This window comes from Telmatherina bonti (genome assembly GCF_933228915.1).
Source record: "Telmatherina bonti genome assembly, chromosome: 5".
Lineage (NCBI taxonomy): Eukaryota > Metazoa > Chordata > Actinopteri > Atheriniformes > Telmatherinidae > Telmatherina > Telmatherina bonti.
Window position 1 is genome coordinate 28,217,552 of NC_136623.1, and position 23,439 is coordinate 28,240,990.

At 37.8% G+C, this 23,439-nt stretch overlaps 1 protein-coding gene across 1 annotated transcript in view; it reads right to left on the bottom strand.

The window, feature by feature from the left end:
* The window catches only part of LOC306756259 (CUB and sushi domain-containing protein 3-like), a gene marked incomplete at both ends in the record, with an annotated part of 262,816 nt that overhangs the window by 137,604 nt on the left and 101,773 nt on the right, over window positions 1-23,439 (bottom strand). Inside the window, 12 exons of the mRNA XM_079240980.1 lie at window positions 2,693-2,887; window positions 3,221-3,408; window positions 6,530-6,668; window positions 7,655-7,846; window positions 8,988-9,190; window positions 11,511-11,637; window positions 14,297-14,488; window positions 16,463-16,619; window positions 17,466-17,635; window positions 18,316-18,504; window positions 19,701-19,916; window positions 23,023-23,139. Coding sequence (XP_079097106.1) covers window positions 2,693-2,887; window positions 3,221-3,408; window positions 6,530-6,668; window positions 7,655-7,846; window positions 8,988-9,190; window positions 11,511-11,637; window positions 14,297-14,488; window positions 16,463-16,619; window positions 17,466-17,635; window positions 18,316-18,504; window positions 19,701-19,916; window positions 23,023-23,139 — 2,085 coding nt within the window. The remainder of the gene's footprint in view (window positions 1-2,692; window positions 2,888-3,220; window positions 3,409-6,529; window positions 6,669-7,654; window positions 7,847-8,987; window positions 9,191-11,510; window positions 11,638-14,296; window positions 14,489-16,462; window positions 16,620-17,465; window positions 17,636-18,315; window positions 18,505-19,700; window positions 19,917-23,022; window positions 23,140-23,439) is intronic.

Consider the following 23,439-nt stretch of genomic DNA (forward strand, 5'->3'; position numbering starts at 1 on the left):
AAGAATGGGACTGAGTGGAGCTTGTGTGTGCATATGGGTTTCTGTACACTGATCAACTCAGGCTCAAATGCATCCATACCTGATTCTCTTTAGAAAGTAACTCAACAAACTCGAGCTAGCAAAAATATTCAAGTTTTCCCATCATAGCTGTGAAGCACACTGTTTGATAAATATTTTAAATAATGCAGATTGACAAAGACAAGTTTTCAAATAGGCTACCTATTGACGTTGACCCAAATTACACAACACATCTATGTCAAACAAAACAAATGACAGCATAATGACAGCATCTTGCTGCAGAGATAAAAAGCAAGTATGGGTGTTAAGACAACCTGTTGTGAAACACAGGAAGCATATTTGCAGTTTATCTGTTCTGCTAATTGTGCTAATTGACTTGGTGCAGTCAAAGTTGTGTTTATGTTTGCACACTGTGAAGATAGCAAATCCTACACTTTGCAAGGAAATTTATGTACATGGGAAATAGCGGCTACCTCAGCTTATTGCTAAATAATGTAAAGGAACAGGAGCTGACCATATGTTGGGACATTACTTTCAGCCCAGTTAGGTTTTCAGTTCAGATTTAGTCTCAAAGTGAAAATACTTAAGGGTGAGATCCAGACAGACAGTCTCTTTAGTAATGTACTTATCCTCAGGGCTGCTCAGTTACCCAGGTGCCAACTGTAAAAGTAATGAACTGTTCCCTGGTGTGAAAATAAGGGCTTCCCGTCCACACTGCTGAGAATAAGAGCTGAATTCTAAATTGACCTTAGCATACTAAATACTTCAAATATTATAAATGGAGTCATACTAATGGAGGTAGAGGTACAGGATAGTTTTTTGATACCTTCCCTTTTACCTTCTTTCATAACATGTGGTACAGCAACTCACAATGACATAGCCACTTTAGAATTAAATTATGTCATAAGGTGAAGCATTGTGGCTGCTATAAGATGCCTATGAACCAAACAGTAGCCAAAAATACCCTTCTTAAAGTCTCAGGGGTATCTCAGGAGGGGTTTCTCATCTGTGGAATCTAGATTTACTGAAGCACACATAGGTATTTATAGTGAAACCTTAAGAAAGATCAATTGGAGAAATAGCCTGCCTGATCTGATAAGATCAGTGATTCTTATTGGACTTATTGGACTCCACCAGACAAAGTAAAACCAAAGTGAGAGCTGTGTCAGTGTCCACTGCACCATATTTCTAGTGGTTGTGGGATTCTACTGAGGCTTTCCATCATCTCCAATTCTGTTTGTGATATTCATGGAAAGGATATTAATATGTTGCCAAAGGATCCTGTCTTCTCTAGAAGGTGACCACACCCCAATCTGGGAGGCAGCAGGGATAAGGCACAAAACCTCCGAGGACATGGTTTGCTCCTCAAAATCAGTGGATTGCTCACTATGGCTTGGGATAAGCTGCCTTCCTATACAAGAGATTTTTAGTATCTTGAGATCTTTGGAGGGTTAGAAGGACAGAGGGACAAGCCATCTGCTGCAATGCGGGTATTTGAACCAAAACACCGTAGCGGAAAGCGAAAAAAGAAGTTTTTGATTCACTATTCAGCCTACAATCTGACCTCCACTCACAAGCTGAACGTTTGGGTCTGAAAGCATGAGGCTGAAGATACAAATGGCCAAATTAGTTTTTTTTTTCTATAACGACACTGTTCTCAGCTGGTGGATGGGGTAATGAGCCCAGACATTTACGGAGAGCATTTGGAGAAGAGCCTATGCTCATTTGTGTCAAAAAGAGTCAGTTAAGGTGGATCAGCTATCTGATTAGGATGCCTCCAGGGCACCCTACTTTAGAGGTTTCTAGGCATACCCATGTGGGATAAGGCCGCAGGGAAGAAACTGCAATGCACAGAAGGGATTTCATATCTTGTGTGACTTGGAATTGCCTCTGGGATCCTGCAGGAGGACCTAAGGTGCTATTTTGGGGAAGATGGATCTCTGCAAAGCAGACCATGAAGTCAGGTTCTGTTGCTATTTATTGTTATTGAGCTGACAAGGTCATGGTGAAACCAGACATGACTGATAGAATCCGATCATGTTAGGTATTTGACTGGATATTCAAAAGAAGAGTTTGTGATTGAATTTAATTTACGGTTTAAGGAAAGTGGCTCTTTGTTTCCTTGATATTGTCACAAAATAATATAAAGTTAAAATGTAGTTAGAAAATAAGCTTTGTTACACTGATGTACATAGTTTACCTCAGTATGGCATAATCAAAATGAACAAGTTTCATAATGATCCCTGTATACCTTAGGTGTCCAAAGTCAGTCCTCGAAGGCTGATGTCTTGCAGGTTTTCGGTGTATCCTGGCAATCCCTGTCCCAACACACCTGGCTTCCATTAAATGGATTCAACAGCCAAAAAAGTTCTGCACAGTGACTACTTAATGCGAGTCAGGTTTGTTGGAACAGGGATACATGGAAAACCTGCAGGACATCGGCCCTCAAGGACCAACTTTGAACATCCCTCCTAGATACAGACACATACTTTTGTGCTAATTTACTGGAGTACTTGAACTTTTATCCATGCAAATTGTGTGCAACACAATAAAGCTTTAAGACACACAAACACACATTATTTGTAACATAAATTATAAAAAAAAAAAAATAAAAAAATAAATGAATGCAATGTTTTACTACTTTGGTCTTTAGTTTTAAAATTGTCCCTCCTACCTTGACAACTTGGTTTGGCTCTGTCCCACTCAGGTCTCTTGCTGTTGCCCATGACACATGTCAGGGTAGAGTAGCCTTGTAGCAAGTAGCCAGCCTCACAATGAAACGTCACCATAGATCCCAGCTTGTAGTCTGTACCCATTCTGGTGCCGTTCATTACATTCCCTGGATCAAAACAAGCCTCCCGCAGTTTTGCTGCCAATCAAAAAGAACAAAGCTTTTACTACAGTGACAACTATGTAACATGAGAGAGACTCCTACTTGGGCATAAATTAGAATAAATGCAGACTGACAAAGTGAAGGGATATGTTTTATTAAATAAGACTTATTAAAAATGCACAAATGCGGCAACTGCGTTAAAAGGACTTAAGGCCAGACAAGTAACTTTGTCCAGTATTATATTTTCAAATCATGATTACTCATTCATTGCAATGTGATTATTTTCATTCTAAACCAAATCCCAAGCTTTAAAACAGTTTTTAGTGAAAATCAACACAGAATTATAACTTGCACAAGCATTTAAAGTACCTTTGTATTCCAAGTGAAAGCCTGTGTAGCTCACAGAACCATCGCTACGAAATGCCAAGTACATGAAGTGGGAAGAACTCTCAATCTTCTCTGGAAGTTTACTGTCTTGGAAACTGCCAATGAGATGAGCGCTGCTATCTGGTCCGTCATAGATGTACAAGAAATCATAGTTTGGCTCAATGCTGAAGCTGCAACAAGTGAAAGAAACAAACACATGAGAGATAAAAACAGTCATTATTTAGCCAAGTATTAACCCCCCCGTCTGCAAAGTGTGCAAGAGAGATTAAAAAGACATTAGGTTTTAAAATGAGCATGCATGTTGCCATGCAAAAACAGAGTCATGGCAAGCGATTTGTTTTGCATCTCCAGACAAGGAGATAAAAAAAGGATATCTCCCCCAAGAGGTGAGGAAAGATTAAATTGTTGTGACACTGCAGTGGCACAAAGCCTTCCCAGACGGCAACGGCAATGCAGTGTGAAAAGATCGTTTCATATTGTTGTGCTGTATATCAAATCTCATGCTGCACCAGGAGGGAGAAGAGCATTTGTTTTTCAAAATAATGAGCATAGTTTATGACAAAAATGTAAATAGCTTGGAGATAATTGCATTTGAGTTGGATCAAGGCAACTTCAATTTAAAATCATAACTCCATCCTTTCATTTGGGGTTCCCAAGAGAGAAAAACATCATTGTGGTAACTCTATTATGTGTTTGTTTTGAAGGACAAAGTTGAAAAAAAAAAAAAAAAATCTGGCATTTTTTTTCTCCTTTGCTATGAGAGCAGGCAAAGTGTGTGGAAGTACAGAGAAGTACCATCAATGCGCCTTCTAGTGCGCTTTATGAAATGACAATAAAAACAGGACCCAAGAGTCAAAAAAGACCGTTTATGAAAATTGCCAAAAGGTGCATCTTTGTGTATCTTCTTCTGGTATTGTACGTAGAGCATACGTAGATTTTTATTAATAATGTAGGTGTCACAGTCTTGAAATTATTCAGCACAGAAAATCAGCCGCATTTATATCACAACTCGCCCATGCAGGGCTTACCTAGCAATCTCGTTTCACCATATTTCAACAAGGTAGCTGGACGGCCTCTCTGATGACTGCAGAGGATGCTGCCATCTGCTATCTCCAAATACACCTAAACTCAAACTCAGGTCTGTCTGCTGACACACATGACCAACTTTGCTCAATACTATGATGTTGTACCTGGTTCCACAGCAAGGACAAGCAATTCCACATTACAACCTGTGCTGCTGCACATCCACTGAAAACTGAGTCCATTCTGTTTCAGGCTAGTTTCAAACATACGACAGGCTTAGGGAGCGAATAATCCTGTAAACCACAGCACAATAAACTGAATAAACTGTTTTGTTTTGTTTGTTTTAACATTTAATGTTTTCTAGCTTTCCAGCTGCTCAATTCACATAAATCCCTCAAATCCTGCAAGTTTTATATGCATCCCTTGTTCAACACACCTGAATCAGATGGCTGAATTCCTTCATCTGGCTGTTATTCAGCTCTGCAGAGGCCTGGCAATGAGCCATTCATTTGATTCAGGTTTGCTGGAGAAGGGTTGCATCTAAAAGCTGCAGGATAATAGATCTTGAGGACCCGACCTGGTCACTCTTGGTGAATACCCATCTCTACTTGTTGCAAACTAAAATAGTATATTTGTCCTGCTGTTTCCAGACAAATAAATTATTTAATCTAAAGCCTTCTAAAATTTTAATAAATACTTTATTTGATCATATATCAGATGCTTTTAAACTTGTAGTATTTAGAGTTTTATCTTGGACTATTCTATGATGCACTGGAGTCTGCTAGCTAGCCTTGCTAGTTGTGTATTTGCTACCTAGCTAAAGAGACGTGGACAAAATTGAATAGTGGGCAGACACTCTTGGACACAACTACTTTTTTGTTTTTCATGTATTCCTGAGTTATATATCTTTTTAATGCACAATTGCTAAAGGAAGAATATGATTAGATTTAGTACTACTTGTTCAGAACATGTTTTTTTTTTAGATAGCCAAGGACTAACAAAAACTGGACTTCATGAAGAGCGGGGTCAGCCAACGCCACAACTAGCAGCTCCGTCTCAGTCATGTGGTTAGCATTATGCATCAACAGAAAAATATAGACTAAGGAGTTATTTTTCAAGACATAATGTTTTGTGGTAAATGCAGCATTTGTTTTGATTTCCACTGGATTGTCATCTGGATCCAAAACTGATCAAAAACTGGATCTAGATGACCTGATCATCAAATCTCCACACATCTAGGACAAACTGCCAGAAAACCTCACATCAGCTGAAACACTCAGTCTATTTAAATCCAGATTAAAGCTCAACCTCTTTTCAGCAGTATTTCAAAATAATGTCTTCAAAGGTTCAAATCGGTATTTTAAATTTTTTAACATGTTTTTACTATTGTTTTTATGGAATGTTTGTGTTACTTTCTCTTTTTACTTTAAATTATGCTTCTTATTTTCAGATGTTTCCATGTCTCTGTAAAGCACAAATCACGCTGTGCTTTACAAAGAAACTTGCCTCGCCTTGTGTAGATGCCATGCCTCATCTTGGCAATGTGCATGTTTATTTACTATCACTGTTGCTTGATTTGGATCATTGCAAACTGTGAATATGATGCTGAGGTTTCATGACTTGGCTGGCTTCTTAAGTATCTTTGCTGGCATGTGTATTGGGGCTGCAGTTTGGCTGGAATCTGTGTGGAAGTTTGATTGAAATGCTTGGTCATTGTATAAATAATCAGTTTATTTGGGACTTTGTTCTGGTTTTGTCGGGTAATATTGACAAAGTATTATGATGCACCACCATTACAGTATTACACTGATGCACATGAAGACTTCTACTACAAACATAGCACTTTAATGCTATATTAAGCAACTTTTATATATATATATATATATATATATATATATATATATATATATATATATATATATATATATATATATATATATAGACACACACACACACACACACACTTGTTGTGTTTGCACACACACATTTATATATGCGTGTGTATGTGTGTATATACATACAGTATATATGTATAACATATGTTAACAACATGTAGCACTGTAGCAAGTTATTTGAGCCATTTTAATTGCAAACTGCGACCTCTAACCAACCAAATATCCAAAACTACAGTGAGGAATCTGATTCAGTCAGTGTTTGCTCCCTCCTGCTCATCGTGGTAAAATGACAGCACAACAGTTTTCCCGACATGTGGTCCAAACCTCCACCTATCCCAAAGGTTTTAAACTGTATGATGAAGTGTCATATTACCTGATGAAAGCCAGGGAAATCACATAGTCAGAGTGAACTGCAATTAGCCAGTCGCAGTCTTTGCTGTGTGGATAGGGGTGTGGGTAGTTTGGAGAGAGAATGAATCCAGAAGACCCAGTCACATTCCCACCACATGGAGCTTGAGAAATAAAGAACAAAACAGATGATGAGCACTGAGAAAGATACAATGATCAGAAAGATGTGTTTGTCCTGGTATGTCTTTAGCTAAGCTGAATTTGGAAATGTAAAATGTAAAACATTTTCAACAATTATTCAAAATTGATAACCTGGAATGAAAATGATCAACAAAAATTAGGGTATTTAAAGGTTTCTGTGTTTGCATTACTGATTTCTCTAAGATGATATGTATATAATTCAGTTACCAAATTAAATAAATATACAGTACATAAATTCAGTGCAATTGAAAGTATTAGATTTTCACAAACTATGACTAAGGGCAGCTATAACTGCAGTTTTACAATGAGATGACTCTGGAGCAAATAACTGATAGCTTGAATTTACTCAGACAAATCAGCAGAGAGTCTCTCTTTTTAAGATCTTGTTTCAGAAAACAATGTAACCTTTAGTCAATATATCATTCCACTTTTTGCATGGTATTCTGAGCAAAAATGTAATGCCTAACTTTATTTGTGTTTTTAAGTTAATGCGTAAACTAGCAGCTGACGTGTCAGTACCATGAAATGTTGAACACGATTGCGACTGTGCTCTGTGTAACACCTCATCATGATGCTTGTGTAATAATTTCTAATTGCATTGTTAAGTAATTGGCTGTTAAGCTCTAATAAGGCAATGTTTTAAGAGGCAGTAGAGCCCTCTGTATCTAAGCAGCAACAGAAGTGGATTTGTCCACATAAGAGCTGGCAAAAGCCTTAATATATCTGAAGTGTCTTTCCTAACCTCCATGTGTTTTAAAGATATGCATGAGAAAGAAACTGTCTCTGCTGCAGTCACAGTGGACAAACTCTCTGCCCCTCCTCTCACCATTTCCTCTCTCTCTCTGATTCCCTACACTTCCCTCACTCTCTCCAATCTATATACCCCTCTGTATCGCCTTTACACATCCAACCTTCTCTTTCCAAGTCACACTATTTCCCTCATCCTCACCGATGCAGCTTGGAGGGCTGGGTTGCCAGAAGTATCTATTTTCCACTTGGATGCAAGTGATTCTGCTCTCTCCCTGCAATTCATATCCCGGATCACAAGAGAAGGTCACAGAGTCACCGGGCTCCCGCCCTTCTCCGTTGCGACTGCCATTCATGGGAATACCTGGATCTCTGCAGGCTGTCGCAAGCGAACCTGAAGGGCAAACACACATACACACTCGTGACTCACACCTTCAGCAGCAAATGCACACGTGGGCTCAGTAAAAGCAAAGGGAGCACACACGCACACAGACAGCAACAACCTAGTGCTTTCAGTAACCTGGCAATATCTCATGGATTCCTCAGTACATTTTTATCTGCTTTATTGAAAATTATTTGTGTGTCTTAGAATAAAATTGTACATAATGAAAAAGTGGATTAGTATGAAAGAAATGCAGTTAAAGGGCAAAGCTCATTTTTTATTGGACATGATAAACAGATGGTTTCTACACAAAGAACACATTTAATTACTTGATTTAAAAATTGTAGGACAGAGAAGAATATTCATAATCTGTGGGACAAAAGATAATAATCATGCATATTGTGTCTTAGCATTTTGCATGGCATTAAATTTCAAGTGACTGCATGTAATTTTATACCAAGACCTATGCTTAAAATCCACATGAATCTGTCAATCAGTGAGGAAGGAATGTTACATTTCAACTGAAAGTCCATATTTAACTTTTAGCCCTTAATATTGTATTTCATTTCCACCATTATCTGAAGTGTAAGCTATCCTATGAATACATATTTAATAGCAGTGTATTCTCAGGTATATAACTGTGTCTCTACATTGCTCTTTGGTTGGGAAAACCAGCAGCCACAGGCAAGCAAAGTATATAAGTACAGTATGCATCTGCAAAATCAATTCCATTTTGCAGAGCACTGAATTCCATTTCATTGATTTTTACATTAGGCTGCTATGCCTTAATGCTAAAATGAAAGCATTTACAGAATCATCTACCTCTCCACGGCATACACGGTGTTTCATTTTCCACTTGATTCCAGGTGCTTTCATTTTTAAACTAGCCATCAGCAGAACGCAAATGGCATTAGCATTACAGCCACGAACAAAGTGGAAACAACAGACTTCAAAATATCTCAAGCTTTGACTGCTCAGAAATACATGGTTAAAGTTTACAAAAAAACACCAAGATATGTCGATATGCTTTGCTTCCCACTGTTATTTCTTGATCACTGTAAGAAATTCAAATATTAAGCCCAAAAAGAACAAAAAAAAAAAAAATGTTTTACGTAATCTTAAAGGGAAAAAAAAGCAAAAAAGGAATACTCACTTGAGAAATCAATGGCAAAACCAGATTTGGTGATATAGAAGTCTGTCTCGAACTGAATAGTGACAATGTTGAGAGTGGAGTGGATTCCCTCAGGTAGCAGAGAACCACTGACTTCCTTCAGAGACATTTCATTCTCAGGAGGCCCATCCCATACCTTCAGGATGTCATGCGATGCTTCTGTGTCGAATGCAAGAAACTGAAGACTGAAAGAGAAAGATAAAAGACATGACTCTTTTAGTTTGCCAGGTAAAATTGAAACTGCGGTAATCCTCTGTGCATAGTTACTGAGATTAATTTATTAAAAGACGTTTTGTTCAGTTAATAGTTTTGTTTGCTTAATATATAAACATTCATATGAAGACTGCATGCAGAACTCTAAAAAAGATAATCCATGCTTTTAAGTTAAAATTAGTACTTTTTAATTTCTTCCAAAGTAGAGAAATACAGAACTAAAGACTCATCACCAATCTCATCAAGAGCTGGTCAGAAGCAGCTTTTTCGAACAAAGAGTGGGAGTGTGGCTGACTTTATAAATCATGACGTGTTTACATTCACCTCTGAGAACAAATGGGTTCTGCTTCACTGTAATACAAGGAGCTCAAAACCAAGAGAGAGAAAAAAAAAAAAGGTTTCATGTCCCTGCAACATTCCCCTTGGTGCTGACACAGTCTCTCTCCACATTATTGTTAATGGAGCTGCTGCAAGTTTTCTCCTGATAGCATCTAACTTCAGAGAAGAATCTTTATGTTGAAAGGGCAGTTTGTAGGTTCTGTTGCTTATCAAAGATAAATGTGTTTAAAACAGTTATTAATGCGTTTACTGCATTTCATGTGTGAAATGCACCCCCACCGCCATCAGTGCTTTTTACACAACACAAAGATGTGGTCCTGTTCCAGTACTCTGTACTCTGCAAATTTACAGTGAGGTTTTTGTAGCTGCACTGAAGATGATATTTTGATGATGTTCATTAACATTATTATTTATTAGGGATGTGCTTACTCCAGTATTTCAAATTCACACCTTTACTGAATTAAATTTAGTGAAGTTGATTATTGAACACTGGATCCACGTTGTATAAATACAGATATCACCAAGAACAATAACTGAAAGTGTAGTTTTGATTTTAGGTAGCAGGATCAAGTCTTCTGAGACTTTATGGAGTTTTCAATTGGTTGTAAAAGCCAGAATTGTGTGACAGTGATAACAGATAGCTGTTCACTTTGTGCAGCTGCTTCTACTGTATGTTTCTATCAGCATCACGCTGCCAGGACAGCAGTGTACAACTGAAGGGCTGACAGTGTCAGAGCACTGACAGATACAACCCGACAGAGAGAAGTGAACAGTAAGTCTTTTGTGATATAATACTTTAGCTTCACTTTCTTTCTGACCACCCGCCTTGTGTTTTGACATTTCAGGCACTTTTTTCATCCAGCGTGTATTATATAACTAATAAACCACTAGTTGATTCTTTAGCAAGAGGTTGTTTTTTAGACCCTCAATACTCAAGCAGAAATAATATGTCACTTAGGAGAAAATAATGTCTCACTGCCTAGCTACATCAATAGAAATTTGTAGCTACCCAGCTAGCCAGTCAGCTAGATAGATAGCTAGATAGCTAGATAGTGAGCTAGATAGCTACATAGCGAGATAGCGAGCTAGATAGCTACATAGCGAGATAGCGAGCTAGATAGCTAGCTAGGTAGATAGTGAGCTAGGTAGCTGCATAGCTAGATAGAGAGCGAGATTGATAGCTAGATAGATAGTGAGCTAGATAGCTGCATAGCTAGATAGAGAGCGAGATTGATAGCTAGATAGATAGTGAGCTAGATAGCTGCATAGCTAGATAGAGAGCGAGATGGCTAGCTAGATTGATCGCTAGATAGACAGATAGATAGTAGCCTAGCAAGCTAGGAAGTTTCTTTGTCATACCCTGAGAGTGCTTGTTAGCAGCATAGCTGCTATGTGTCTGGCTTTGTCTATAAACTACATATACAATTTTGAAATGGAAATAGTTTTTACTGGTGTGCTGGGGAAAAACTGGCTGCTGTCCTGCAGGTATTGTTTTTTTTTTTTTTGTTTTTTTTTTTATTATTTCTGCTCCAACACCCCTGATGAAAATTAATGAAGCACTGCGGAAGTTCTTCATTAAAACTGTTGGATCAATTTGATTTGAATGAGGTGTTTTGGAGCTAGGAAACATCAACACTTGCAGAACTGTAGCCCTTAAGGTGTTCCCCAACACTGTCAAAGTGCATGTAAAGACATATTATTCCCTCATCTCTTTAAAAACCTAGTTATTGCTTACGGTCTTAAATTTTAAATTACTGCCCTACGAGTTGCACTGACATTCTGTTGTATTTAATATGCCACAAAAAATTACAAAAGATGTTGTCAGATTACCTTCTTAAATTTAAGTTGTAGATTAAACAGAATCTTGCCTCTTTGAGGCCCACAGAGAAACCTTTTTTAAATCATTCTTATTGGACATACAGAATAAGATCATTTATAACTAACTGAAGTTACCTGACAATGTTGCCAGAGCCAACCTCAATTGTCCAGGTGCATCTCAAGTTGTTGTCATAGGGGAAGGGATACCCAGGAGAGAGGATTCGCCCTGTTGACTCACCCGTAAAACTGCCACCACACTCAGCTGCATGCGCACGCACACACACACACACACACACACACACACACACACACACACACACACACACACACACACGCGCGCGCACACACACACGCGCGCACACACGCGCGCACACACACACACACACACACACACACACACAAGAAACAAAAGCATGAAAACTGTTCCAGTTTCTCAAACTCCTGATGTTCTCCAAATATATTTGCATTTACACACTAGCAAGTGTTCATGAAACTAAGACAGGCTCAGTGAAATTCAGAAGCTTCAGGGAGTAGTTAAAAGTCTGAGTAGCACAGGTGGATTATGACTGTTTTCACAAAAGCAGAATTCAGTTTTTCAGTTTAAAAGAAGAAGGCAGGGCTTGACCAAGCTTTGTCACAGCAGCCTGACTTAAACTGTTTCATGTACACTAAGTCAAGCTGAAGAGGAGCAAATAAATCAAGCCAGGTGTAAATAATCCTACTAAGTGTGCACTCATAGCTGCCTTCAAAAAGCCATGAAGTCGATTACAGACTAACTGATCCTGACATGGAAAAGCTATCTGTCCCACTTTAGCTGAGATACAGCTTAATAATGGAATCCCATGAGGATTTGAAATCCTGATATGCAAAACAGTGAAAATGGACAAAAACTATAAAATTTAAGAGCTTGGTAGACCATAGTGCATTGATAGGTTGAAATAAGAAGAAAAATAACCTTGTGCATTTGATAATGACCATTGTCAACATAATCATATTCAGACCATCTATGGCATCTATGGCTAAAAATGGTTTTGTTTCAGTCTGTTGCAAAATATTTGCACCAAACAGTCAGCACATGTAACATATTCCAGCCGCTGAACATCTGTGTCACTCATAAGTTGTTGTCTGAGAAAGCCAGAGGGTGGCACCTGTCCTGAAACACTCTTTGCCTCGGGCAACCCTTCCTATTACAAGTGGCTCATCATCCATCATGTCATCTAAAATTGGGCACATCACTATGAAGAAAGAAATGTGTGTATATGAGGATTTTATATATTGATCTCATCACCGACCCCATTAAGAATAACTCTGCATTTTGATCAGCTAATATCAACCATCTCAACAACCAGAGCTATACACACCAAGCTTCACAACACATTCTATATCACTATCAGCTGCAGTCTTTATTTAACTATGTTTGCTGTCATTCTGTCTTAAACAATGGCTTTAATAATTTAGTTTAACTATGATCATCATTATAATGACAACAATAATGATCACGGTCAAACTAAGAAATGGAATTGTGATTTGTAGGCCTCCTTATGGCATTTTAATAACAGGTGATTAATATCAAGTAGAGGACATTAGATCAAAACATTAAGTCATATAAAATGAGAGAAACAGGGATTGTAGATTGGCCTGATGCTATGAAAACAGACTAAGTGGCTGTTAGTCTGGTCTGAAGCAGGTTAGGGACACAGAATAATCCAACACAGCCCCTTATGTGCCACTGTTTTGGTGAAACTGGATCAAAAATAGGCTGGTCAGGGTACACCCTACACCCCCCCCACCCTCCAAAACAACAACAACAAAATCCCAATAATTAGCTGTATAAAGACTCCATTCTATAAAATTCCAGTTTTGAGAGAACACTGCTACACGTGTGAATGACTAAAAGAATATCTTATCCAATTAACAGTATGTTGTCAACTCCCTGGTTATTATATTTCGATCTTCATTACAGAATTGAGGGCACTTAATTAATAGGCAAATTGCACTATACTACTACAGCGTAAATCGTAATCGGCATCATAACACCGGCCAATTGTTAAGGTACTTGAGGGTAGTGCAGGATGTGGCCCTGGAGAGATGGCAAGTAATATTTCCATTACATTTCGCAGGCACAAAGCTCCAAATTAGTCCTGACCATTCATACAGTACTCCTAAACTATTCATCAACAGTATTTGAGGTTTTTGTGGTCGTTTTTTTTTAACATGACAAACCAAAACCAAAGGTGGAAAAAAGGTAGCAGAACAAAATGGCATTTAAAGTGCAACTCCACACACATTCAGCATTTGTACATCTTTTTTTTTTTTTCTAATCCATCACGGTTAGACACCAAGAAAAGTATTTTCTCCATAATAACCTTGTAGTCTCCAGCAGCATGCTGGTCATAGCTCTATTATATCTATAGTCAGGACTGTGTTTCAAGTCAATAAATCAATTGGACATGAATACTCAAATAAGTAGACTTTTAATTCAAGAGAGATGCTGATTAATCACTTGTGGATTAAAAGAGCCTAAAATACAAAGCAGAGTCAAAACAGCTCAGTGAAAACAGACTAAAGCTATTTAATGTAGGGCTCTAAATCATTCTACATAGCCATCTGCATCGAGATGACAAAGAAAGATCAATGATCAACAATGAAACATCAGAGCTATTTATACTCTATACAAAATGACAGGGCGTTCTTATTCTGCTAACAAAAAGTAATTAAGTGTAAACCATGTCAGGATAGATCGTCTGGATTAACATCTAGCTGAGCAACGTTGACAGTGTTCCTGGTCTGAATAATAAAATAAGACACGAACAGTGGGGGAAAAAATGAAGTGGTGGAGCAGGAGACACAGAGAAATGTTAAAATGGTGCATCTAAGAGCAGAATCTAAGACTTCACATAGACATGGAAAGAGTGGATTACCTATACATGATGGGAGGTTGTTGTCCCATGCTCTTCTCTCCCCAGTCATGCACTTAAGTGTGGGACTGCCGTGTAGCGTGTAACCTTGCTCGCAACCAAACTCAATGGAACTTCCAGAAAAATGACCCTGGTCACTGATTTTGAAGCCAAACTGAGGCACCCCTGGATCATCACAGTGGGACAGCTCAAAACCTAGACAGGCACAATTAGAAGAAACAGAAGAACAGAAAAAAAAAAACATGAAAAGAACAACAAAAACATATATCAGAGAGCTGCATTGGAGCGTTTAGCAAAGCCCGCTGCATAACAATCACCATGCCAGTGGCGTATCCCCATTCATCTGCACCAGAAAGTGGTACTGACTAAGCTTAGAGAATTCCTTTCCAGCTAAGTGGAGATGAAATCCTGTAGTCACTTTATATGACTTGGCATTAAATGATTCCTTTAAGACAGAGAGCACAATTACACATTCACAATTAGAAGTTCAATTGAGTGTGGACATTTACTATGATTGAAAAACAACCCATCTTCTTGGAACACCGAGATATTACAGCAAACTTTAAATAACAACCACAAACCAGGGAATGCTGCAATAACTCTTTAGCTCACCTTGTCTGAATGTGACCATGGCTTTTATTTGTGATCCTCTCTTTCAGGTATAAAATGTAAGTATTCAACTATGCAGCAGGAGCAGCTGCACATAAACCCAGCAGTGCTGATTGATGGCTACTTCAGAGTGAGATCCATGTCCATGCCAGGTGTAATGGGAGCATTTTAAGTGTCATACCCAGAATAAGTTCCCAGCAATTAATGCCCACATTTTGGAAAATTATTTTTCAGATCTTTGAGTAGAAAAGTCACAAAAGTGTGATCAAAATTCACTATTAAAGCAGCTTTAAATGGCAATATTCCACCTTCTCCTTGTTGCCATGTCATTCTAACATCAGTCAGTGTTTTTCATGTTTAGGAGGGCGATTCATTCTGGATGAAAAGGCCACAGTGAAGATTGTTTTTTGAAATGAATAAAAGTTGCGAGCCTGAATTCTGTCATTTGCCTTTTGTACATGCTCAAGAAAAAAAAAAGAAAGAAAGGGAAAAAGAAATGCATGAAAACTAATTACTGCATGATATTCTTAATTATGTTTTTTTTCTCTGCGTCTCAAAGGCAGTCTGTTATTAAGCCATTTCTTCTCAGCTAATTGTAGTTGCATTTAGATGTGAATACTAATCTATTTTGTTTTTGCAAATGAGCACAGAATCCTTATTAATACAAGTTTTCTCATATCTGCACATCTTCCAGGATCAACTGTTAATAATACCACTGCATGTACCTGGCACGTTTGCTGTAATTATCACACGCTGGAAACTATAAGCCCGCTGACTGGGAATTAACCAAAAACCTCTCTTCTTTCACACCCTTCACATCTGTTCAAGATAGAGCCTCTCTCTATGTCTTCCCTTTTATCAAAGAAAACACACAGGTAGACAAAAAGAAATGAGAAGGCTCATTTTCAGGTGGAACATAAAAACACCTTAAATTGGACAGAAAAAGGCAGCCTCACCAGTGCATCCACTTGTCACAGTAATAAATTAGAAATACTTAGCAACAACACGCGGCCAGCAAGCCAATTAAAGGAGAAACTTGACTCTATCCATCTATTATTGGCCTATTTAGAACAATGACCACAACTTTCAATACACACATACATTGTTGAATGTGTAAAAGCCCACACTGTAAATTGTGTTTGAACAAACACATTGTTGGCACACGTGAAAAACAAACACACACCCACCCACAATGATGTCAAATAGTTCCAACAATAATTCACCTGTTTTAACAAGGTGCACTTACGCAGGCATGAATGCTAATTGCAGGAGTTGAGAGCAAATGAAAAGAGAGAACGGGGGTTCACACAGAGAGGCACAGGGAGAGAAAGGACAGAAAGAAAATGGCTCATTTTCCTGCTGCAGAGGGGTAGAAACACCACGCTGTGTTTAATGGATACCCTGACAGTGAAAGACATGGTGAAGCAGGCTGAGGGTCAGTTAAAGTCTTCTTTTAAATTCTGCTACTTGAAATGCCAAGCTCCAAAAATGAGGCTAAATTCACTCATTTGGTTACTTTTTAGGGCACTCCTCCCCCTATGGAAATGAAATGTGACTTACTGTGGTATATGAGGCGGAACCCCACTGCTGTGGATTCATGGTCAGAGTAGAACTCAAGCCACAGATAGTTGGAAGTGCTGGTGAGGGAGAGGCCTTGCATCACAGTGCCTGTGTAGGTACCAAGGAGAGGAGCAGTACCATCTTTACCATCATACACCTAATTGGAGGGACAGGAAAGACAGTTTTACACAGAGATAACAACTTTTAACAAACTTATTCAAATGAAAGTTGAATAACAGTCTAACTACACTGTTTATGCAAGTTTTTGTTGAAGTTACCATTAAATTAAAAGCATTTTAATTTTATTTTGGTGAAATATTTTGACACTGTTTGATCTATACTTGAGTCATATTGGTTGCAAAACAATCCTTTTAAGCCTCCAAGTGTGTCTATACAGCTATGTAGCTATTTTTTCCTGAATGACATCTACGAAATGACAAGAAATGAAAGAAAACGCTTCAGGATCTTCTTTTGAAATACCAGAGAGGCAGTGCTTTGTTTTTCTTCTGCGCAATTTCACTCTCTAAGCGTGTCTTTCCACATTCCAGATCTTCACAAAATGCTTAAGCAAAGGGGATTACTAGAAATCCCAATAATAGGCTACAATACTGTTAATTGGAGCATTAGGCAAGACATCTGCATCCCTAAAGAGTGCATCCCAGCTATAAAGTGGGAACAATGTAGTCATTTACACCCCATCTGTGGTGTTAACCAAAACTGCTAACAAGCATTTAAGTCAAGAAAGAAAATCCTTTTCTTTCTAAAAGCAGTTTGCAGTTATTTAACCTTTGCTCTTTTTCCCCAATTATAATAAATATTGTATTTTGTGTGGTGTTTCTCCATAAACTCCTCTGCTATCCTATTTTTGTATGTTACAAAACCAACAAACACTTGTTCCTAAATTATATATTGAAAAAGCAGGCCTGTATGTATTTCACTCAAGGCAAGGCTGCTGTTACTTCTCTGTTTTCTGTCAGTGGAAAGAAATGACCTCATCATCTACCTTAAGAATGTCTCCCTGTGCCAGCTGAAAAGTGATGGCAGTGATGTTGATGCCTTTTCCTGTTTGGACCTGAATGCTGTACACGCATTCATGGCGGTTGTCATAGTCTTTTGGGTAGTTTGGCGACAAAAGAACTCCCTCATTGTTGGAGACTGTGGATCCACACTCCGCTGCGAGTAAACAAACACATAAACAGACATAATCAGCCATACAAACTCCAATGTGGGATGATACAGACTGTTTTATAACTAGCGTGTTTCTGAAGGGATAAGGATGCAATTCAAAAATATTTCTCAGATGAGCAAGTGTGCATCCATTTTTATTACTTTAGCATCATAAAAACCCTCATCAACTGGGAGAGACACATTATTAGACAGTGAGTAGACTATTAAATGATCATTGTAAAAACATTTACTGGTTCTCCTATAAGTCAAAACAGTGGAGGAACGTGTTATAGAATTAAGTCTTCTGACAGGTAAAGTGATCGAGAAACTGACAGGCTGCTTTGTATTTTTGCCCACGTTGTTTGCATGCATCACCGCACCTATGGATAATTTCTCTCATTAAAAAGATGACATATTTGAAAAACGTATCTATTATAAGCAGACTAGATGCCCGGAGCTGTGGCAAAAACAACCAAAGTAATGAAAGTTTAGAGTCACTTCAGCTCACATCACTTAGTGTAATCACAGTAGACTATTTAAATAAATCAGTTTCACTGACTTCTTAAAGGTCAAGTACATTTATTAATATCTGTGCCCACACATTTATTAGTTGATGCTGACTGACGGTATAAATTGGAGAATATGCATGCAGAAACAAGGAAGTAAAAAAACAGCTGACCACGTACCCACACACCTTGGCAGAGGGGCACTCCACATGCGGCGGCCACCTCCCAAGCACACAACCTCCTTTGCCCCCTGAAGACGATAACCTGTGTTGCAGTAGAACGACAGCGAGTCACCGATGCCAAACTTGGAGCCGGTGTGCCAGCCAAACCGAGGCGCTCCAGGATCCTGACATGGCTCAAGATTGTACTCTGAAAACATCACAAAACCAAATAAAAACAGCAATTATTCTGCTGATATGAACAATCTATCAGAAAAAGAACATATTACTGATTCTTTTTGTTTATTAAATTCAAACACTACAAATCAGACCTGCCTGTGTTGCTCGCTGCAAAGAACGAGGCACCCTCAGTCAGACAAAGAAATATTGTATCTTATGAGGATAAACTGTCTTGCTCAAGGACACTTCATCAGGTGCCCAAAAGCTCAAGACGTCTAGATGAGGGATGGGCGCTTTAAAAACTAGGCCACCCTCTCTGCAAATCCTTCCACACATGAACCATTGGTGGCCTTAGAAAATGAAAAGAAGCAACTCAAGCAGCATAAAAAGTAAGATCTTTATGCCATCAGCATTTCTCTCACAGTCTCTATCTGGCAGTATGGAGAACTGTATAAGTTTCATTGATTTGAGCCCAACAAAACATTATAGCAGCATTCTGCTGCAGAATGTGGCCTGAGAGTGTCGGAAGACTTTCAACAAAGGTTGTAAAAGGTCAAAAAATGAATTCTAATCAGGGAATCCATAGATGCTAATTATAGAGACAACAAGGACAAACACACACACACACACACAAAGACAATCAAAAAGTGTATCATGAATATTTATAGCTGTATAAGTTATGCTTCACTTCAGCAAACAGCAGGCAAATATTTAGCTAGAATGCACATGAAGCAGACCCTCCTCTCTTTTTTCTCTTTACTACATCTTTCCCTGTCACATTCCTTCACTCTCACGCTCTCTTCACCCTCGCAATCAACCTTGCTCACACAGCAGTGCCATCTGTCTCTGCCCTTCTCTACATCTCTTCATAGTCAGTGAATTTCTACTTTTTTTTTTTTTTCTGTACATAACAGTCTCGCTGAGACCTCAGGCCACATGCTTTGATGAGCACTTGCATTATGGTCAGACACCCACTACCTGCAGGATCTCTGTGTGTTAATTATTCTCATCTGACCATCACAGGCCTGATGCATTTTACTTCAGCACATTGACCAAGATTTCCCCTCTCACATTACTTTATGTACGCTTTACAGATGCTTAGTGCTTTTGATCTGCATGGGGGTCCCTCTCTGCCAGCCCATACCTTTTTCCTTTTGGCACCTTATAGACATGCTTATCAACATCTTCCATTTCTCCTGCAGACAGAACACACACATGCCTTCGTACCTGAGAAGGAGATGTTGAATCCCTGTAGCGATATGGAGAAGTCAGAAATGAAGCGTAGCTGAGCCTTGAAGTTTCCATACAGTCCAGCATTAACTGGTGCAGGTCTCTCTGAGCCAGTGAGTCGAGCCAGAGGCTGTGCAAAGCTGCCGTTTTCTGTTATCAGGAGGTAGTCATGGTGATCCTCCAGGTGGAAGGAGTGAAAAGTGAATTGGACACCTTGAAGGAGAAAATAAAGTTCTGTGTTGAATAAAGTACAAATAATCATAAAATCGCTGGCAAAGACAGACAGTGTCAACACTTCTGAGCTACAAGTTTTTAATCACTTTCATGTTCATAGCTTTTATTTTTAATATTCTTTTTTTGATTTTGAATGCAGTTATGTCTTGATATATCATTTTATTCCACTGTGGTTAAGCGTACTATCAACAGACAAAATGTATTTTAATTTATTCACTAATACAAGTTTTAATCCTTAGCAGTGTGGAAGTACATACAAAAATGAATCTTTTTAAAATTATCATAGTTGAAAAAAAGTTCATTTAAAAGCAGAAAGGCACAAGCAGAAATGCATAATGCAGAGTGAATAGAACAAAAATGTCGTCATAAAAAAAAAAAAAAAAAAAAAAAAAAAAACTTGCATGCTTTTGTTCATTCTCCAATTTCATTTTCCATTATTAAAAAAAAGATAAATGTTAACTTTATTTTTTACCTTGCACATGACAGATGAAAGTGCAAGTACTTTTTGTGGCTTCCTCTCATTTTGTATAAGTAAACACACATTTTTTTTTTCCCCCACTATCTGACCCTGGCAGCCAATCACATTTACATGAGGAAAGGACATAAGTGATAATAGAATATCTATGGAAGCAGCAAAAAAAAAAAAAAAAAGTAGAGACTATAAAAAGTATTTAAATATTCTGAAATTTATTCATATTGCCAGCAAACTAATATTCAATATCTAGGCTTGGAAGAAAAGTGCATGTATGTGTATAGAATGTGTGTGCGTGTCTAATTGACCACACTGTTGCTCAGGCTCAATAATAACACCATGGTTCCTGCCATGATGGCCAGTTGGCTGCTTTTCAGCACAATCAGTGCTGTCACTCCAGAGCCATCTGTTGAATCTGGTCCAATAGGACTCAAATGTCCTCCACAATGTTTGGCTCACTTGATATAGAAAGTATCAAGTGACCCCAAAATTAATAATGAAAGCATTGATCATGCTCTGTGGGACAGCAATTATATTACAAAGCATGAAGGCAAATGATCAATTAATCAAGAGTCACCTCTGTGAGCAGCATTATTATAATACAGTAGAAACAAGATACAGTTAATAAAGATGCCTCTCTCTTTTAAAATGAACAACACTGCAAATCGATATTAGGAGAACAGACTCATCTTCTGATTTCTCTTAAAAAGTAAGTTTCTGTGTTTGCCAAAGCAGAAAAGAGAACCCTGATGGGAAAGTTGTCTAAGTTGTGCTGATAAAGACATTAGTATTATAAACCTTGTCAAGTAAATACAAAAGCACCTGACAAACACCAAACAAACAAACAAAAAAGGTCATTTCTTTCTGTTTTGATGTGATGATTCAGCATTCTGGCTGATTAGGCTCTATGAATCCTGCTATTTTTTTAAATATTAAAGCACCAAAGTGGAACAGAGAGTAATGCTGTAAGATGTTTTATTTTTCCAATGATCACAAAGGAATTTAACTCCAAAATATGGGAAAAGTCAAAACAGTTGTTTGACTTATGTAAGAAAGGATTAAGTATGCCCCTAATTTACTGCACATATTCTCTTCACAGATGCTACACACAGATACTATACAACCATTAACTTGCCATCAAGAGCTGAGTGGGTTTGAGCATGTGCTCATAAGCACATCAATCTTACACAGAATAAGAAAATAGAGATTTTTAAAACACTTAATGATGCCAGAAAATATGTGGGGTGACAATAAACGTGGTCCTTTAACAGAAGAACAGGAGTTAGCTTTTAAACATATGACCTACTGGTAATGTAAAAGTGATATACCACATTGTTATGAGCCCTGTGGAAAAGGATAAGAAGGAATCTGGGTAAATTATGAGTATAATAAGCTAGGGTTCTGTGATAAGCTTAGCTTGCTTTTCAGAGTATTTAATAATAAAGCTTTGTACAGCTGGTTACTGATCATATAACTTACAGTGAGGGTTTAAATAATAGAACAAAATTAATAAAACAAAGAATAATTTGTATATAAAACGGTATATCAGAGCCCACTGAATTTTAAAGATGTTCTTTAAATTAAAACAGAAAATTCTCCTGACAATGTTGCACTCTGTCCAGCAGGGGAATCTAACAAAAAAAAACCAAAAAAAACCCCCACCAAACTACTAGTTTAGTTTTTTGTAAACATTTCTGCCAGTATGTGACCATAAATATTACCACTACTATCAATATGATCATTTTATTAATATTATTTACCAAAAAAAAAAAAAAAATACAGTCGCTCATTCAGTCACAAAGTAAGAAGGAAAAAGTTCACAAAATTTTAATCAATTGCAATTAAAGATGAGCTTCTTATTAAACAGAATTAACTAATAAAATAAACTTCTCAAAAGAAGAACCCCAGGTAATGTGTAATGTGTGTATGATTTTTTTTTTCTTGCAAGAGCAGAAGATTAAAAAGTCAGTGCATGTTAATGTTTTTCCTGGAATACAATATTTGCCTTACACACCTAGAAATGCCACAGATATTGATGCTGTTTGAATTTTTTGAAGGACAGACCATGATCATATATTTTTAACCCTTAAGAACACTGCGTGACATAGGTTATACATACAGTTTCTGAGCTGTTTGGCATCACTTTATGGTACAAACTTTCTTTAAACTCCTGTGGAACAAAATCTAAATTTTCTTTTATCATCGGAAAGCCGAAGAATAGACTAAAAATTGTGACATATCACATGGTAATGAATTGTAAATATCCATAAAAGACCAAACAAATAAAGATCTTGATCTTTTAAAAATAAAGACTTTTCTTACCCCAATTTCATGGCTTAGGTCTTTATAGAATAATTTACAGTTGCATGATGTGCTTATATTTAGGACTGCTGCCATAAGGAGGATTATAAAAACACTTGTGGTGTTAGTGAGGTGTTGCTGAGGTGAGGCAAGCAAACTTCTTATATCTGCCCACTGATGATTAAAATGAAAGTTTCCAACTATATTAGGCTTAGACTAAAGAAAAATGTGTTTTTAGAGTCACGATGTGCATAAATAATCACTGCATGACATTTAATTAAGAAAAAAAAGAAGGTTGTGAGCTTTTCTTACCTTTTCCATGGCTGACTTCAACAGTCCAAGTACAATTCAGAGAGTTTGGATACAGCTCTGGGTAGCCAGGTGAGAGGATAATCCCTGCAGGTCCCCTGATATCTCCACCACATGACGCTGAATAAAGAAGGAAGATAATGAATGATAACTGTTGTGAGGAAAAAGGAAAAAAAAAATAAAATGAACCAATAAATCCTTCACCTGAAGACAAAGAAACGATTTGGATGAATAATGCATTCAAGTCATATCACATTCTGTCCGGCTATTTTTATGAGTACCTGTAATTCTGCCAACACAATGTTTTTTTCCCCCTCTCCTTCTCTCCAAACCAGCCCCACTGCTTAACAGGGCACTAAATTATTCATTAATTCAGCAATCCGGCCAGGTTTTCTACTCTCTTGATATCTAAAACTGAAA